Raw genomic sequence first — 20,169 nt, 5'->3', positions numbered from 1 at the left:
TCGTCAACTTAGCCAAGTTTTTAATTACCCAATCTATTATCCAATCATAACTGAGGTGACCACATGAGGACTCACTTATTTAGTCTCATCGACTAACAATACAGTCTTATACTCACCGGTGGTAACCACATCCACGACAGCGCAGAATGCAGACACATCGCGCTCTCTCTCTCTCTCTTGCTGCTTCTTTGCTTCGGGCGAGATCTGAAGTGCTCAAGCTCCATTTACTGCTCCGGGCGACACTCCGCTTTGTGCCCTGGAGAGGTAGTTGGAGAGGCGGCTCGACGAACAGTGAAGTGGCGATGGAGCGGCGGGGAGCGGGAAGTCCGTACGGCCGGCAGCGAAGCGGTGGTTCGAACAGCACCGCCTCGTCCTCCCCGGGATTGTCACCAGCGCACCACCGCTCGGCATTGGCCTCGGGCCTCACCGGGGCTAGGCGGACGCAGAACGTTGCGGCGAGGGCCGCCGCCGCGCGCCTCGCGCAGGTCATGGCCTCGCAGAGCGCCGCCGCGGAGGAGGAGGAGGAGCTAGATGACGAGATCCCGTCCTCCGTCGGAGTGGGGTTCCGGTATGGCGCCCCGCGTCCTTCGGCCGGAAGTAATGGGAGCTCCTCCGTCGGTGGGGCTTCCCTAATGACGAGAGCAAATAGATCTCCGTCGCCTGCGGTAATTATGAGAATGCTGAGTGAGCTTTTTGATTCACTAAAATGGACTAAGTACAAGATAACCTAGCTTATAGAAAAAAGAAATGCCTTCGGGCTTTTCATCTGATCATTCGAACTATTTAGACTGAGTTGACCTACATTCCATAGAAGAAGGAAACATGTTGTGACGATTATCTCCAATAATGTTATTTTCTCTTGTACGCCGCCACTGAACTTAATAAACAAACGCAGTTTTTCTTCAATGGGGCAACTGCATTTCTTCTAATGTATGTCATGCATTATTTACGAGTATCGGTAAGTCTATTGTTATATTCTGTCAGTCCATCCAAACTCCACGATTTTATAATTTAAACAAGGAAATCTGCTCTGCAATATTTTTTTTTTCTTTATGGGAAATTGTTTATAGTTTCATCTGATTTCCATTGTTTAGTAGCCTATTCAAATTCTGGATCTTCTCTTTTTAGCGCATATTGTTCCACCATGTAAGTTAAAACAATCTGATTCTTTTTTGCTTAAGTATTGTTTAATAGTTTCTACTGAGTTCACAGTTAATCTTCTATTAGTGATGATATTTCAATTTAACACTACACTGAAAATTTCTTGAGGAGTGCTAGCTAATTCAAATTTGTTTTGTTTTGAATAGTTAGGTCGGAACATTATAGAGAATACTCCTTCGGTTCGTTCTTCTTCAGCTGGAAGGCCATCTATTTCTGTTCGTCCTTTTCCCTTGGTGCCTCCTATTCAAACAACCTTAATGACCCCATCACCTATTCCACCAATTGAACCTCCTGTTGACAGGCGGAGAGAAAAAAGGTGCCTACATTACTTGATTTATGGTGCATATGCTATTGTTTGTCATTCCATAAATCCTTGCATCCTGTTTCTGTGCACTAGAAAATTCAACTTGTTAAGATTTGGTGGTAATTCTATATAACTCAGATGATTATGATGTCACTTCAGTTCATAACGTTGAATATTCTATCTCTTTTATGTAATTTGTTGGTTTGTGTGGCTGGTTGGAGATCCTATGTTATTCTCTATGATAGACTAGACAATGTAATATTTTTTTTCCAAATCAAACTGCCTTTTGGGGTTCGATATGCAACTTATTACAAAAGGAGATGGAAAGAGAAGAGTGGAGAGTAAATCAGGCAAGAAGGATGGAATTCCTCCCTCCCCCCACCCATTTGAAAAAGTATAATATTATACACTATAAAGGAAGGTAATGAAAATACAGGGGCATATTTCTTTTCCTTTTGAAAAGATTTTCCAGAAGGAAAGAAAACAAGTGCTTATGCGCAACTAACTAAACCCTATAACGACCTGTGTGGTCTAGTTATTTTCTGTGTTCTTTTGAGAAAATTTTTGATATCTTGCATATGCCAAACACTCAAATTATCTCTAAGTCTATGTTGTCTCAAGTCTAGGTGCCTAAGTTGCATCATGTTCTAAATTATGCAAAATATGTCTGAAATATGCTGCAGATTGCCATCAGATATGAAACATCTTAACTCAGGAGAAACAGGAATTCAACGACAAACTTCTGTACTGCAGGATGAGGTATCAACCAACACACTCTGTTTGTGAACCATAATTTTTTTCCTTGACATAATCAATCATCAAGGATTGTGATGGTAAATTCTTCTAGTGAAAAGCAAATCATTTTAGAAGCATCATTGAGGCTGACTTTACTTCTTCTGCAGCTAGATATGCTACAAGAAGAAAATGAGAATATTGTTGAGAAGGTATGCTTATTTTATATCGGCAGAAAAAGCCTGAAAATTCTTTTGTGGCATTAAATTATTGATTCTTTTCATCTAGTTACGACTTTCTGAAGAAAGACGTGAGAATGCTGAGGCCCGGGCAAAGGAGCTTGAGAAACAGGATAGTTTGTTTGTTTTTTTTCATTACATTTTTTCTTTCCTTTTGACAAGCTAAATATTAAGTTGCATTTACTCCTCAGAAATGCTTTGATTTCTAACTTCTTTGTTTGCTTGTTCTTAGATCATTTGGACATGCAAGAATTGAACCTTTTTGTTTTAAATCCATCTACCTATATGCTCCAAGCATTATGATAATTAGGAAATAAAATAGTAACCTATGCTGGGGAACCAAAAATGGTTTTGTAATTATTGCCCACAACTTAGTATATAGTTAGACATTTTGAGTACATGTTGGCAGCTGAAGGATATTATACCCTGTTTTCTATGATTTCTATATAGCCTTGTAGTTGTTAGTGGTTATATTAGGTTGATGGAATACACTTTAAGATCACTGCAGTTAAACAGAAAGAGTATAAACTGTTTAAAAAAATTAGTAGATAAAAATACTCTTGAAAAGAACATACAGGGAGAACAGAATGAGCTATGCTCCATTTAAGAATTATCTAAACACAGAAAATTCTTTATAACTTAACTATAATAACAAGTTTCCTTTGTCTGTATTCATAAGTAAAAGCAATATTAAGTTCCCAAAAAGTACAGAAATTTTTGTTGAAAGAATAGTATTGCACAACCACCTTGCAAACCACTTTCCTAACATGAGTTCATAACAGGTTGCATGCATGTGGTTTACAAGTAGAAAGTTTCAATTTGAAATCAAAAGTTTTGAAGCTATAAGTTTTTTAATTTTTATTTTATTTTGAAAGTTATACATTTTATTTGAACTAGTAAAAATAAAGTAGGGAAATTTACATTAACAGGATATATTTTAGGAATTAGTTATTTGTTTACTGAGTAATTAAAGGATATACTGTTTCTTGGTTAATGTTTTGGATAATAAGTCAATATTAGGGTCTGTAAAAGAGACACTAACCCTTCCGTTGTTAATTTATCTCCCAATTTAATAAAATTCAAGTTCTCTTTGTTTCTCTGTGTGAAATCATGTATTTCTCTGTGAGATTATTTATTCCCACCCTACAACAATCTACCTTACTACAAATACTTCTTTTGAGCAATGGGGACTTGTTCTGCTACAAGTTAGGCCGATCTCTTCAATTTTAATTTTTCCATGAAAAGCCATTTTTATGAAGGTGACCAATGGTTAATCTATTGTGAAGGGGTACTGGGCAGCAAATCAATATATTCACACATAATATTCCAAGTAATGAAAACCATTTTTGAACCTTAACTTAACTTGATGGTCACTATGAAATTTGTTTAATGGTTGAAAAATACATTTAATGACCCCCTTATTGCCAATGTTATTTGAATTTACAATGTTATTCATTGAGTTGGTATTTTTGTTTATCTTCGTTTTTATTTTTATTTTTTATTTTATAGATTTGTTTAGAGGATAATGAATTAGTAACTTAGAGCATTTTGTTAGAAGTTGAATTAAACTTGAATACATAAAGCATAGTAAATGCTTGATGTACATGAATCAAGATGAATCTTAAATTTATGTACCTAGATAGAATTAAATGCATGTGTCTAATTAATGATGTGTGGTCTAGAGATTTCTATTGAGTAGTATAAATAGTCATGTAATGTAAAGTCGCAAGACAAGTCATTTTTATAATACAAGCCTTTATACTACAATTCCTTTTCTCTTCCTAGAAAGCTATTTGAGAGTCCACCACCTTCCAACAAAGTGGTATCAAAGCCAATGACATCAAAATCCTTTTCTTTCCAATACCCCCAACTTACCAAACTCAACTATGAGAATTGGTCATTTAGAATGAAGGCTATTCTTGGATCTCAAGGAGTGTGGGATATTGTTGAAAATGATTTTGAAGATCTCTTAGATGTGGCAACTCTACCTCAAAACCAAAAGGATGTTTTGGAGAAAGAAAGAGAGATCAATGTGCTCTTACCATCATCCACTAAGGTTTGGACGAAGACATGTTCGAGAAAATAACCAATGAGACAACATTAAAGAAAGCGTGGGAGATTCTTCACAACTGTATTATGGGAGTGGACAAGGTGAAGAAGGTGCGATTCCAAACTCTAAGGGCTGAGTTTGAATCACTCTTTATGAGGGAGAGTGAACATATCTCTGACTATGTTACAAGAATTTTAGTTGTTGTCAATCAAATGAAGAGACTTGGAGAAACCATGTCTGACGTTCGCGTAATTGAGAAGACACTATGCTCTCTTAGCACAAAGTTTAATTATGTTGCAATTGAAGAGTCCAAAGATTTAGAGATCATGACCGTTGATGAATTAAATGGATCATTACAGACTCATGAAGAAAGGATGAATTGTGGAAAGCAAGAGCAATCAGAACATGTATTACAAGCAAAGATCAATTTGAAGACCAAAGGAGGTGTTTCTAGTAGAGGTCGAGGCCAAGGACGTGGCAAAGATCGAGGTTCGGTACATGATCATGGTCAAGGGAGAGATAAGCAACCCTCTCAGTTTGATTAAAAAAATAAACATTTGCATGAGGTCGTGGAAAAGCAAGAGGAAGAGGTAATTATGTGACATATGATGATAGAAGAAATAAATCTCAAATTGAATGTTAATCTTGTTATAGGTTTGGACATTATTCTTGGGAGTGTTAATCAAATATGGAAGATGAAGATGCAAATCTAATGGACAACAAGGAAGATGATGTGGAACAATCCTTGTTTCTTGGACATGTGTTGTGTATCTTTCAAATCAATCTCCAACAAAGAGCTTGAAGAATGTACCACCTCAAGAAGCATAGAGTGGGTGGAAGCCAACCGTGTCACATCTACGAGTATCTGGATCCATTGCATTTACACATGTCCCCAAACAAGAAAGATCTGAATTAGCTGATCGGAGTTAGAAATTTATTTTCATTGGATATGATGAAAATTTCAAGGGGTAAAAATTGTACAATCCACACAAACGAAGAGTTGTGATTAGCAGAGATGTAGAATTTAATGAAGATGTATCATGGGATTGGAGCTCTGAGGAAGAAGAAGGGCCTTGTGATTTCCTTCCTTTGATGTGGAACAAGAAGTCCAAGAAGAATCAACTCCACCAACAACTCCACATGCACTTGGTTTATCAATTACACTAGGATCATATCCGGAAGAGAAGATTTCAAAATATCGAAGCCTTGATGATATCTATAATGAGACTCATGCTATTGATGAAATGAATTTGTTTTGTTTACTTGAAGATATTGAACCTTTAAGTTTGAATTAGCAAAAGAGGATAAGAAATGGAGAGGAGTCATGGATGAAGAAATTCAAGCCATTCTGAAGAATGATACTTGAGAGTTAGTATCTCTTCCAAAAGACCATGAGATTATTGGAGTCAAATGGGTGTACAAGACAAAGAGAAATCCCAATAGAGAAGTAGAAAGGTATAAAGCACGATTTATTGTTAAAGGCTACAAACAAAAATAAGGTATTGATTATGATGAGATATTTGCTCCAGTAGGCCGTTCAAAATCATTGAAAGATTTATCAGTTTGATGTTAAATTTGTCTTTTTTAATGGTTATCTTAATAAGAATGTTTTCATTGAGCAACCTATTGGATATATGGTTAAGGGGCACGAAGATAAGATTTTGAAGCTCAAGAAGATACTTTATGGGCTTAAACAAGTGCCGAGAGCTTGGAACAATCGACTTGACAAATATTTACAAGAAAATAATTTTTTGAGTTGCACCCACGAGTATGCACTCTATATGAAAGACGAAGGTCAAAGTTTCTTACTTATTTGCATTTATGTGGATGATCTCATTTGTATAGAAAATAATCAAACAATGATTGAAGAATTCAAGATAGCCATGAGTATGAATTTCAGATGACTGACATGGGACTCATAACTTGTTTCTTGGGGATTTAAGTAAAGCAAATTGAGGATGGAACTTCTATTTCACAAGAAAGCTATGCGAAAGAGGTTCTCAAGAAATTCGATATGTGTAATTGCAAACCTGATATTTGACATGTACAAAACCCGATATTTTATTTGCAGTTGGAGTTATGAGTTGATTTATGAAGAATCCAATTGAGTTTCACATATTGGTAGCTAAGAGGATACTTCATTATATTAAAAGTACTCTTGATTATGTCATTTTATATTCATTCTCTAGCAACTACAAGTTGACGGGCTATTGTGATAGCAATTTTGCAGGAGACATTGATGATAGAAAAAATACTAGTTTTATATTCTTTTTGGGAAATAATACAATTTCATGGAGTTTAAAAAAGCAAGCTATTGTGATATTTTTCAATTGTGAAGCTGAGTATGCTACAGCTACTTCTTGCACTTGTCATACTATATGGTTGAGAAGATTGTTAAAGGAACTTCATTTGGAACAAGAAGATGCTACAAAAATCATGATTGATAATAAGTCAGCTCAAAGTCTGAAAAAGAATCCGGTGTTTCATGAACATAGCAGACATATTGATGATAGAAAAAACCACTAGTTTTATATTCTTTTTGGGAAATAATACAATTTCATGGAGTTCAAAAAAGCAAACTATTGTGATATTTTTCAATTGTGAAGCTGAGTATGTTGCAGCTACTTCTTGCACTTGTCATACTATATGGTTGAGAAGATTGTTAAAGGAACTTCATTTGGAACAAGAAGATGCTACAAAAATCATGATTGATAATAAGTCAGCTCAAAGTCTGAAAAAGAATCCGGTGTTTCATGAACATAGCAGACATATTGATGATAGAAAAAAACACTAGTTTTATATTCTTTTTGGGAAATAATACAATTTCATGGAGTTCAAAAAAGCAAGCTATTGTGATATTTTTCAATTGTGAAGCTGAGTATGTTGCAACTACTTCTTGCACTTGTCATACTATATGGTTGAGAAGATTGTTAAAGGAACTTCATTTGGAACAAGAAGATGCTACAAAAATCATGATTGATAATAAGTCAGCTCAAAGTCTGAAAAAGAATCCGGTGTTTCATGAACATAGCAGACATATTGATGATAGAAAAAAAACACTAGTTTTATATTCTTTTTGGGAAATAATACAATTTCATGGAGTTCAAAAAAGCAAGCTATTGTGATATTTTTCAATTGTGAAGCTGAGTATGTTGCAGCTACTTCTTGCACTTGTCATACTATATGGTTGAGAAGATTGTTAAAGGAACCTCATTTGGAACAAGAAGATGCTACAAAAATCATGATTGATAATAAGTCAGCTCAAAGTCTGAAAAAGAATCCGGTGTTTCATGAACATAGCAGACATATTGATGATAGAAAAAACACTAGTTTTATATTCTTTTTGGGAAATAATACAATTTCATGGAGTTCAAAAAAGCCAGCTATTGTGATATTTTTCAATTGTGAAGCTGAGTATGTTGTAGCTACTTCTTGCACTTGTCATACTATATGGTTGAGAAGATTGTTAAAGGAACTTCATTTGGAACAAGAAGATGCTACAAAAATCATGATTGATAATAAGTCAGCTCAAAGTCTGAAAAAGAATCCGGTGTTTCATGAACATAGCAGACATATTGATGATAGAAAAAAACACTAGTTTTATATTCTTTTGGGGAAATAATACAATTTCATGGAGTTCAAAAAAGCAAGCTATTGTGATATTTTTCAATTGTGAAGCTGAGTATGTTGCAGCTACTTCTTGCACTTGTCATACTATATGGTTGAGAAGATTGTTAAAGGAACTTCATTTGGAACAAGAAGATGCTACAAAAATCATGATTGATAATAAGTCAGCTCAAAGTCTGAAAAAGAATCCGGTGTTTCATGAACATAGCAGACATATTGATGATAGGAAAAAAACACTAGTTTTATATTCTTTTTGGGAAATAATACAATTTCATGGAGTTCAAAAAAGCAAGCTATTGTGATATTTTTCAATTGTGAAGCTGAGTATGTTGCAGCTACTTCTTGCACTTGTCATACTATATGGTTGAGAAGATTGTTAAAGGAACTTCATTTGGAACAAGAAGATGCTACAAAAATCATGATTGATAATAAGTCAGCTCAAAGTCTGAAAAAGAATTTAGTGTTTCATGAACATAGCAGACATATTGATGATAGAAAAAACACTAGTTTTATATTCTTTTTGGGAAATAATACAATTTCATGGAGTTCAAAAAAGCAAGCTATTGTGATATTTTTCAATTGTGAAGCTGAGTATGTTGCAGCTACTTCTTGCACTTGTCATACTATATGGTTGAGAAGATTGTTAAAGGAACTTCATTTGGAACAAGAAGATGCTACAAAAATCATGATTGATAATAAGTCAGCTCAAAGTCTGAAAAAGAATCCGGTGTTTCATGAACATAGCAGACATATTGATGATAGAAAAAAACACTAGTTTTATATTCTTTTTGGTAAATAATACAATTTCATGGAGTTCAAAAAAGCAAGCTATTGTGATATTTTTCAATTGTGAAGCTGAGTATGTTGCAGCTACTTCTTGCACTTGTCATACTATATGGTTGAGAAGATTGTTAAAGGAACTTCATTTGGAACAAGAAGATGCTACAAAAATCATGATTGATAATAAGTCAGCTCAAAGTCTGAAAAAGAATCCGGTGTTTCATGAACATAGCAGACATATTGATGATAGAAAAAAACACTAGTTTTATATTCTTTTGGGGAAATAATACAATTTCATGGAGTTCAAAAAAGCAAGCTATTGTGATATTTTTCAATTGTGAAGCTGAGTATGTTGCAGCTACTTCTTGCACTTGTCATACTATATGGTTGAGAAGATTGTTAAAGGAACTTCATTTGGAACAAGAAGATGCTACAAAAATCATGATTGATAATAAGTCAGCTCAAAGTCTGAAAAAGAATCCGGTGTTTCATGAACATAGCAGACATATTGATGATAGAAAAAAAACACTAGTTTTATATTCTTTTTGGGAAATAATACAATTTCATGGAGTTCAAAAAAGCAAGCTATTGTGATATTTTTCAATTGTGAAGCTGAGTATGTTGCAGCTACTTCTTGCACTTGTCATACTATATGGTTGAGAAGATTGTTAAAGGAACTTCATTTGGAACAAGAAGATGCTACAAAAATCATGATTGATAATAAGTCAGCTCAAAGTCTGAAAAAGAATCCGGTGTTTCATGAACATAGCAGACATATTGATGATAGAAAAAAACACTAGTTTTATATTCTTTTTGGGAAATAATACAATTTCATGGAGTTCAAAAAAGCAAGCTATTGTGATATTTTTCAATTGTGAAGCTGAGTATGTTGCAGCTACTTCTTGCACTTGTCATACTATATGGTTGAGAAGATTGTTAAAGGAACTTCATTTGGAACAAGAAGATGCTACAAAAATCATGATTGATAATAAGTCAGCTCAAAGTCTGAAAAAGAATCCGGTGTTTCATGAACATAGTAGACATATTGATGATAGAAAAAAATACTAGTTTTATATTCTTTTTGGGAAATAATACAATTTCATGGAGTTCAAAAAAGCAAGCTATTGTGATATTTTTCAATTGTGAAGCTGAGTATGTTGCAGCTACTTCTTGCACTTGTCATACTATATGGTTGAGAAGATTGTTAAAGGAACTTCATTTGGAACAAGAAGATGCTACAAAAATCATGATTGATAATAAGTCAGCTCAAAGTCTGAAAAAGAATCCGGTGTTTCATGAACATAGCAGACATATTGATGATAGAAAAAAACACTAGTTTTATATTCTTTTTGGGAAATAATACAATTTCATGGAGTTCAAAAAAGCAAGCTATTGTGATATTTTTCAATTGTGAAGCTGAGTATGTTGCAGCTACTTCTTGCACTTGTCATACTATATGGTTGAGAAGATTGTTAAAGGAACTTCATTTGGAACAAGAAGATGCTACAAAAATCATGATTGATAATAAGTCAGCTCAAAGTCTGAAAAAGAATCCGGTGTTTCATGAACATAGCAGACATATTGATGATAGAAAAAAACACTAGTTTTATATTCTTTTTGGGAAATAATACAATTTCATGGAGTTCAAAAAAGCAAGCTATTGTGATATTTTTCAATTGTGAAGCTGAGTATGTTGCAGCTACTTCTTGCACTTGTCATACTATATGGTTGAGAAGATTGTTAAAGGAACTTCATTTGGAACAAGAAGATGCTACAAAAATCATGATTGATAATAAGTCAGCTCAAAGTTTGAAAAAGAATCCGGTGTTTCATGAACATAGCAGACATATTGATGATAGAAAAAAACACTAGTTTTATATTCTTTTGGGGAAATAATACAATTTCATGGAGTTCAAAAAAGCAAGCTATTGTGATATTTTTCAATTGTGAAGCTGAGTATGTTGCAACTACTTCTTGCACTTGTCATACTATATGGTTGAGAAGATTGTTAAAGGAACTTCATTTGGAACAAGAAGATGCTACAAAAATCATGATTGATAATAAGTCAGCTCAAAGTCTGAAAAAGAATCCGGTGTTTCATGAACATAGCAGACATATTGATGATAGAAAAAAATACTAGTTTTATATTCTTTTTGGGAAATAATACAATTTCATGGAGTTCAAAAAAGCAAGCTATTGTGATATTTTTCAATTGTGAAGCTGAGTATGTTGCAGCTACTTCTTGCACTTGTCATACTATATGGTTGAGAAGATTGTTAAAGGAACTTCATTTGGAACAAGAAGATGCTACAAAAATCATGATTGATAATAAGTCAGCTCAAAGTCTGAAAAAGAATCCGGTGTTTCATGAACATAGCAGACATATTGATGATAGAAAAAAACACTAGTTTTATATTCTTTTTGGGAAATAATACAATTTCATGGAGTTCAAAAAAGCAAGCTATTGTGATATTTTTCAATTGTGAAGTTGAGTATGGTGCAGCTACTTCTTGCACTTGTCATACTATATGGTTGAGAAGATTGTTAAAGGAACTTCATTTGGAACAAGAAGATGCTACAAAAATCATGATTGATAATAAGTCAGCTCAAAGTCTGAAAAAGAATCCGGTGTTTCATGAACATAGCAGACATATTGATGATAGAAAAAAATACTAGTTTTATATTCTTTTTGGGAAATAATACAATTTCATGGAGTTCAAAAAAATAAGCTATTGTGATATTTTGCAATTGTGAAGCGGAGTATGTTGCAGCTACTTCTTGCATTTGTTATACTATATGATTGAGAAGATTGTTAAAGGAACTTCATTTGGAACAAGAAGATGCTACAAAAATCATGATTGATAATAAGTCAGCTCAAAGTCTGAAAAAGAATCCGGTGTTTCATAAACATAGCCGACATTTTGTCATAAGATATCATTTTATTTGAAAATACATTACAAAGAAAGAAACTGAACTTGAGTATGTGAAGACTATGGATCAACTTGTTGATATTTTTACAAGCCAGTCAAATTTGATGATTTTCAAAGATTGAGGTTCATGCTTGGAGCAAGGAAGATTCAAATTTAAAGGGGAGTGTTAGAAGTGGAATTAATCTTGAATTCATGAAGCATAGTAAATGCTTGATGTACATGAACCAAGATGATATATGAATCTTGAATTTATGTACCTAGATCGAATAAATGCATGTATCTAATTAATGATGTGTGGTCTAGAGATTTCTATTGAGTAGTATAAATTCATGTAATGTAAAGTTGCAAGACAAGTCATGTTTATAATACAAGTCTTTATAGTACAACTCCTTTTCTCTTCCAAGAAAGTTATTTGAGAGCCAACCACCTTCCAACACATTTAGTGCGAAAACCAAAAAAAACTTAACCAGCATACCTAGACTTAACTGCAGTTTAATAATTGCTAGGTCTTTTATCTTATGGACCGCTAATCACGTCCAATCAACATACATGGAGTTAGTCTAGGATGGTGGCAAACTAAATTCCTTTTTTTTGGCTCATAGTATAACAGAATATTCTACTCTGGGGTCTTTCTTTAATTGGAAAAGGACATTCATGCTTTGACTTGTTGCTGGTGTTCTCTTATTGCTTAGCATCATGATCTCTCCGGCAATAGATGCATGCCCTAATCATACATCATGATTCTAATTTGTTACACATAGAATTGGGCCTGTTATCTTGTGTTACCTCATTTATTGCACTATCTCGGCATTTAGTGATTGACTAGTTTCAACTTTCAAGATTTGAATCGTTGTTGAATACTAAGTTAATAGTATTCATATGTAATCATAGTATCGTACTCCAAAATCTGAAAATGAGAATTTCCTTTTTCATCTCATCCATGCAGGTTGCTGCCCTTGGAGAAGGTGTATCTTTGGAAGCCCGGTTATTGAGTAGGTAATAATAAACTTCTTAGCAACATAACCAAGTCTCTATGCTGAGACTATGATTTTTCAGCTGATTTTTGTGCAGGAAGGAAGCAGCACTTCTTCAAAGAGAGGTAACATGTTGCCTTGATGTCACTGATTATTGGATAAGAACTTTTTATGATCTAAACTTCATACTCTTATATTTGTGAGATCTAATTGAAGGTTATTTAAATAGTACAAAAATGCTGATGTTAAGCGAAGTTCATGAACAGATGTCACTCTAACTAGCATATTGATATATGATTCTCAACTCAAAAGGTTCACCTTTGCTAAAGAGCACAGTGATGAAAATGCTGAGCAAAATCATAAGTTTTTATGTTTGTATCCTTGGTTCTCCAAAAGTCGAGCATCTGCTAGTGGCTGCAGCTGGTTGCTTGTATTATATGCTTAAGAAAATGAAGGAAAAGGTCAAGATTTACTAGAAAACAACCAAGACTACTTTGCCTTTACATAGGATGAAATTCTGACATGATATAAACCATCAAAACTTATTAAACTTCATGTAGATTACTCAACATAGGTCACTATAATCCTGTTAATATATGCCACTTTGAAATATCTGTCAGGCTGCTCTTGAAAATGCCAGACGAACTAGGGATGGGAAGGATGAAGAAATAACAACACTCCGGAAAGAAGTAGAGGTGCTATTACTACGACTTACCCGCTATACACATTTAGTAGATCTATAGCTACTGAATGATTTTACTAATTCTCTGGGATTTTTTTATTTTTTTATTTTGCTTGTGTTGAGAGCAGTCTGCTAAGGAAGAACTTGCAGTGGCAATAGAACAGCTCAGGCAAGTCGAATCAGAAGCAAAGTCTCTTCAGCTAATGACACAGAGGATGATCTTATCTGAGGAGGAGATGGTGAACACTCCTGGATAAATAGTGGCAACTTTTTTCATTATACACCTACATGACTTGTTTCTTTTCATTTGAGTTCATTTATGGCTAGTTTGTACAAATAGTTTGTGACAACGTTCTTTTTCCATATTTGCAGGAAGAGGTTGTCTTGAAGAGGTGTTGGCTTGCTCGCTACTGGGGTTTGGCAGTTCAGTATGGTAATTGGGTTTCTGTAATTTTTTATTATAAATATTTGAGAATATATACTATGCCATACATGGTTCAATTGCACATTTGATATTTATCTATTAGTTATGATGTTATAGCACTATAGATGTGGGTGCAACTAGTCGTTTTCCATTTAAAAAACATGTTCTAACACTTTTAATTTTGGCACTTTATTAGGTTTAGAATTTATTGTCTCTGATTTCCTCGTTTAAGGAGAATGCCATGGGTTTTACTTGGTGACACAACCTCCCGTTTCATCCTTACTCCCCTAATCATCCCTTCCTCTTGTCCTTTATGTTTATTTTTCAAGTTGCACATGCTCTTGTTTAAATAGAGTTGACATTGACTGTTTGTGTCTCATTTACAAAGAAATACTAAGGATATTAAATTAGTAGTTAACAAAATCTCACCCCATCAAATTTGCATTGGCTATTTGTGTCTCATTGTACAAAGAAATACTGCTTGATTCATTGATCTTATTGTTTACCTGGTGATTTCTAGGAATCTATCCAGAGGTTGCTGTTACAAAACATGAGCATTGGTCTTCGTTAGCGCCTCTTCCTCTTGAGGTTGTCATTTCTGCTGGTCAAAAGACCAAGGAAAAATCACATAACCGAGGCAAGCTTATTGCTAACAAGATCCTCTGACCATGCGATTAGTCTTCTTGCATGAGCACTATTTGTTATTTATTATTTCTCAGATTTAAATATTGAATAGGGAACCTTGAGTCTGAAAGAAGAAATAACCTTGTACATGAGGTAAGTGATGTTACTGGAGAAGGCAACATAGAGAGCATGCTTTCAGTTGAGAATGGTCTTCGGGAATTAATATCTTTAAAGGTACTTTATTATATTTTCCTGCTAAATATGTTTCCTTGCCAGCCTTTGTTTTCTTCTTCGGAGATGTTCATTCTGATTACTTCAAATAGATCTTATATCTTTCTTCTTGTAACCTTTGTTTTTGAGCTGTTTGTAGTATATAATGATATGTGTAATTACTAATTTCAAGGTGGAGGATGCGGTCATCCTTGCGTTATCTCAGCACCGACGACCAAATTTTATTCGTCAATTTTTTTCAGGTACTTAAATTAACATAAAATTCAATTATTTTCTTAACTGACATGACACCCCAGTTTATTCCCACATTGTGACTTGTGAACTAATAGATAAGGTTCATAAACTTAGATGAAGATCTATTGTTAATTTGGGGTTAAACATTATGGGTCAATGGCTGAACATAGCAAGTTAATTAGTCAGTTATGTTATCTAAGCAGGTCATTTCATTTGATAGCAGACCTAATCATGGCCATAGTGAGGTGTTGGAAAGGTTTACCTATATGATGGTGTATCCACCATTGAAAATCACATGGCACTGCTTGGGAATATTCTGGGTTATTGGGTTATGAGTTGGACTTTGGGTGTTGATGAGATGCCAACTGCCAAGTCTTAAGCTTGAGAGATTGTAACATCTCAGGTTAGTCCCATATGGTGAGTTGTGGCTAATCGAAAAGCTTCACAAGCTTAGATGGATGAACAACTGTTAACTTGGGATTAAGCATTTTAGTCCAGTATGACAGTCTGACAAAGAAGTTAATGGGAAAGTTCTCTCATGTAAATCGACCATTTCAACTATGATTTTACAAAGTTACCATTATATTTTGTTGTTCTATTTGATCAACTTATCCTCAGTTTTTGTCAATCATGGACATTTGTTTGTCTACTTATCCACTAAATATGCCTATGTCCATAGTGTCTGATGCAAAATATTATTTATATCCAACACAGACTGCATTATAAGTTTATTTTATTTTATTTTTAAAAAACCAATCCAAGCTCTGATCTTACATCAGTATGAAATAGAGAGAGTAGAAGCTAATTTACTTCATTGCCTTTTTTTCTTCAGATTTCAAAGCTCCTGGAGATCCAAAATTTATTGAGTCATTTGGTAATGTCAATTTCTTAGATGCTACTTTGTAAAGCCATTTTGTTTATTTCTATAACAAATTCTATTTTGTAATGTCATTTAGAGTTACTTTGCATTGTTATGCTCATAGCTTTTATGCTATTGCAGAACTATGCCAAGAAGAGGTAGAAGACGTTACATTCAAGCAGGTGATTTCCAGTTCGTTAGATGAAACATTATGTTTGATGCATTGCTTTTCCTTATGAACATACATTGTTACCCTTTGTGTTAGCATATATGATGAAAGTTATTAATATCAATCTAATTCCTTTTTTAAGCATACTTTAATACATGGAAGCCTAATTACTTGATTATTTTCCAAGCATACTTTGCTACTTTTCATTACAAAGTATAATTTAATTGCAATAGTCTGTTATCTTTTCTTTTCGTTTTGGACTCTGAAGCTATTAATATGGTCAATTATGATCCCGTAGCTGTCTCTTGCCAAGTATTGGCATCCTGAATGTATCATTTTTATTATGGTCCAATTTGTAAATACACATATATGTAAGGGTATATATATCAAATACTTATTGACTTATAATACATCTATAGGGAGAGGGGGGATACCTTTATCATAAGGAACAATTCCTTCTTAAATGTAACATGATAGCAGAGAAAGTTTTGGTCCTCTTCATTGTGTAGTTGTCAACAATGTTTGTCGATGTTGATCTTCATATGTTCCTTTCTTTGCATGCATCATTCTGCAAACATCTTCAGTCAACACACTTCTTTGCCAACACCTCCAACAACTACTTCAATCCCCCACAATCATTGTCCGTTCTCTTTCTCCACCTTCTGTCTTGAAATCACAAGATTTCAAGATGAATATGCTTTTCCATAGCCAAGCATTCTGGCAGATCAAGAAGTTGTGGATGCCTACTTGGTTGGGCACTTTATAGACATTCTTTGGCTTGCTCCTTCCTCTTCCGTTCTTCATCCTAGAGTGTAAGTTTCTTCCTCCAGTGAGCAGTGTATGAACTCTTCTCTTGGCATCTTTCACAATGAGTTTCTTTCATCGACATCTTCTCCTCCTGTCTTTCATCTTTCATCTGTTGTGTAAGTCCAAATTGTTACTTGACATCTTAGCTGTGATCCAGAAGAGATCAAGATTCACCTTCTCATTTTCTCAAGCTTCTCCCATGCCAAGTCCCTCTTCTCTCACAGGCTGCATTGCATCAACCCAATACCAGCAGCTGGCTCAGCCCACACCTGGATTAGGACCAACCTAGTTATCTTAGCTAATAGATTCAACTCACCTCTTTTGGTTGATCCTTTCTTTTAATAATAATAAAAAATGTCAACTTTTCAAAGGAACCAACAAAGAGGTCGCAAAGATCGAGGTAGCATATCTTCCATGGTTCATGTAGCCTAGTTTAATTCTGTTACTTTTTTTCCAACAAAGAAATATTTAAGGCTTCTTAGGAGGTATATATTGTCCGTTTGGTCATTTTTCTTGATTCTACATTTGGGAGTCTCTAAACATATATATAAGAGGGATATAGACCCCTTGATTTTAGACTCATGGACTCAGGTGCCTCTAAACATATATGTAAGAGTGTCATTGACCAATTTATAAATATACATATATGTAAGAGTGTATATGTTAAATGTCTTTTTTTTTTGTCAAAAAATTTGATGTTCGGCAAGTGATGATTTTGGCTCAAATTTATGATTGTTGTGACCTAGGAATTTATATTAAATATCACATTTCTGTTAAGTGGTTTCGGAGTTGTACTTTGATTTTGGAATTTGACTTCGAACATCTAGATCTGAGACACCTCATGAAAGTTGCTAGCCAAATTCAACTAGTACATTGATAAGGTCATCTTTCATTGCGAGCCTAAAAGGATTGGTCTTGTAGGCTTGGCTTATATATTTCTGGAGAAGAGCCAAAGCCCACGGTATAGAAGAAGACATTGCTGATGAGCGGCTGCAATTTTGGCTTGGTCGCATTGGACAGTCTCCCACTTCTCATGATTTTGTCGATGGTAAAATACACTTACTTTTCTACATAGCATCATTCTAGCAATTCCATTGATAGACCATCATTGTCAGCTATTTATTGGAGAATGTAAGGTTTTGGTTGTGGCAATATCACTAGTGCATGCAACTTTTATAGTCCTGCAGGATATAGTTAACTCCCAGTAACCTTTAAACCAAAGATGTAGAGGTTGGAATGCTCTTCATTTATTTTATTTCTTTTTATTTGAAGCACTAATATGCAAGTCATAATTTACAAGTCATTCGTCCAATAATTTTGAGTTCACCATATGGAAATTATTGTCTTAATGATCTTTTGAATTGACTGTCCATGCCTTGTCCTGATTCAGTTTGTCTTTCTATATAGCCTATCAATTATCTTTCTGTATGTTCACACCACCTCGATGGATGTTGGAAAATTTCTATGATATTAATTAGCTCATTGATAAGTCGACAGCTCGAGCCTGTGGGACATCAGAATGGCAATGTGAATTGTGTGTTTGAAAATTCTTAATACACCCTTTTGGTTGTTGAACCACCCTTTTGGGTGATGGACATATCTTTTTTGGTACCATTGTCGCTGACATAATATTATCGATTACTAATTTAATATCGTTGGTTGTCAGTCACCTCTATGGATAAGAGATTTTAAAGTTAAAACAAGGGTGGACCCTCTCTGTTTAAGATATGTTGTCCTGCCCAAGTGCTTCGACTCGAAATAAGAATGCTCTAAATTTTATTTCCTGCAAAATTACTTTATTTTATTTTCCCAGCATTCTTTGTGGAATCACACAGGTTAGAATCGATTGGCTGTTGCCCCAAACTATGTCTGTTGTTCTATTTGCCAACTCTTCTTTCTGTTGGTTGAAAATCATGCCCCCCCCCCCCCCCCCCCCGTCTAAAATTGCATAGTATCCTTTAAATCTTCTTACGTAACCACTCCATTTTTTTTATCATATGAACAATATTTTTCTTTTTCTATTGTTTATCAATAATAAACCTGATCATGTCTGTTTCTGAAAACAAGTTAACCTAAGATTTCATCAATTTAGTTGAAGTGCTATTTATCATCAGTTTTTATTTTGTTTATTTTTTATTTGATTTACGTTACTCTATTGCAGTGGAGAGAGGTTTAACGGAACTGAAGAAGTTGGGTATCGAACAGCAATTGTGGGAAGCATCCCGAAAGGAAATTGAGTAAAGCCTTAAAACAAAGGTAAGAGCGTCTGTTAAGTTCCTTGGCAAATCACGGTGGAACATTTTTTAAAAATAAAATAAAATTGTGCATTTCCTTTCCTATGATTTTGTACTTGTAAGCAATGAAAACATGTTTAGACCTGTCATTCAAGATTTCTCACAAATCATCTTTTCTTTTGCCATTTTATATTTTTATTTCAGAACTTTTTCATCGTTTTTTTTTTATGTTAGTGTTGATGTTTTTGTCATGGATTAAAATTTTGTTCCAAGACGCTGGAAATGAACTTTCTATATACTTCATCAGGTTGAGTTTTCTTAGATGGAAAAATAAGAACAAAAATAACCCCCAAAAAAATGTACATTAGCTATTCATGTTATTTCTTTAAACTCAGCTTAAGTGTTGAAATGATGATACCAAGTTCAAGATGGACAAAAAAAAAGTTCAAAGTAAATATGTTGTTTGGTGGTCAATGCACTTGTTTTGGCTTAGCTTTTATTAAGATTTTAACTCGGAATGAGTTTTAAATCTTGGCTTGATGATTAAGAGCTAATTAGAATGAGGAGTTTGAAAAGATTCTAACTGATACAATCAAGTTGGAGAGCATGTAAGAAATGTAGCTCATGCTCGCTTGCTTACTCAAATGAGCTTGATCTTGTACCACATGATTTTTGTTGAACTATGGCCGATACATGACAGTGGAGAAGGGAACACTGCTTCACTGTTAACACGTACTTTTTGCAGTGAAAAGCAAACTAGTTTCGAGGGAGAAGCTCTCTCTGCCATTGATGGAGAAACATTTTTCCCCATGGCAAGTGAAGAAGGTAGTTGAACTTTGCAAAAGAGAAAAGAGACCTTTGGCGGAATCACAAAGGAATAAAGATAAGCAAAATCAAAATGAGGAATGTCAAAAATGTAATTATCACCAAAAGTTCTCGTTGACCTCGCCTTGGAACAAGATGATCGAAAACAATAATTTAGAGGGTCAAAATAAAATTTCCTAAAAATATTATATTCCTGGTCCTAACTCCTCCTTTGTGGACAAAATGTTCAAAACAAGAACTGAGAGGCGTCGATATTTAATGGGCAAAAATAAAAAAGGACATT

General features: G+C 34.3%; 1 protein-coding gene across 2 annotated transcripts; it reads left to right on the top strand.

Annotated features, from left to right (window-relative positions):
* Window positions 1–192: 192 nt before the first annotated feature.
* Window positions 193–19,218, top strand: LOC141841234 (coiled-coil domain-containing protein SCD2-like). 2 transcript variants are annotated; one of them, XM_074729377.1, is made up of 17 exons: window positions 193–665; window positions 1,308–1,477; window positions 2,149–2,224; window positions 2,368–2,409; window positions 2,486–2,549; window positions 12,771–12,819; window positions 12,895–12,922; window positions 13,418–13,492; window positions 13,608–13,718; window positions 13,852–13,912; window positions 14,424–14,540; window positions 14,640–14,761; window positions 14,931–15,000; window positions 15,825–15,866; window positions 15,993–16,033; window positions 17,749–17,875; window positions 18,989–19,218. In XM_074729377.1, the coding sequence occupies exons 1-17, from the start codon at window positions 303–305 to the stop codon at window positions 19,066–19,068; spliced, it is 1,638 nt and encodes a 545-aa protein (XP_074585478.1). In that variant the 5' UTR covers window positions 193–302; the 3' UTR covers window positions 19,069–19,218. The 2 variants fall into 2 exon arrangements, with proteins under 2 accessions (XP_074585478.1, XP_074585477.1); XM_074729376.1 differs by lacking the exon at window positions 18,989–19,218 and having other exon boundaries at window positions 211–665; window positions 15,976–16,033; window positions 17,749–17,837.
* Window positions 19,219–20,169: the final 951 nt, after the last annotated feature.

Source organism: Curcuma longa, chromosome 11, assembly GCF_044706935.1.
Source record: "Curcuma longa cultivar G26 ecotype Majalengka, Jawa Barat chromosome 11, ITB_CL_G26_1.1, whole genome shotgun sequence".
Classification (NCBI taxonomy): domain Eukaryota; kingdom Viridiplantae; phylum Streptophyta; class Magnoliopsida; order Zingiberales; family Zingiberaceae; genus Curcuma; species Curcuma longa.
Note: the sequence above shows the minus strand (reverse complement) of the source record. Positions and strands in the feature narration are given on the sequence as shown.

What these genes read in the sequence shown, in the direction of transcription:
- LOC141841234 (XM_074729377.1), top strand. Translation starts at nt 303, where the DNA reads ATGGAGCGGCGGGGAGCGGGAAGTCCGTACGGCCGGCAGCGAAGCGGT. An exon ending in GGGAATTAATATCTTTAAAG is followed by an intron (nt 14,762 to 14,930) that starts GTACTTTATTAT and finishes ACTAATTTCAAG; the next exon opens with GTGGAGGATGCGGTCATCCT. An exon ending in TATTCGTCAATTTTTTTCAG is followed by an intron (nt 15,001 to 15,824) that starts GTACTTAAATTA and finishes TTTTTTCTTCAG; the next exon opens with ATTTCAAAGCTCCTGGAGAT.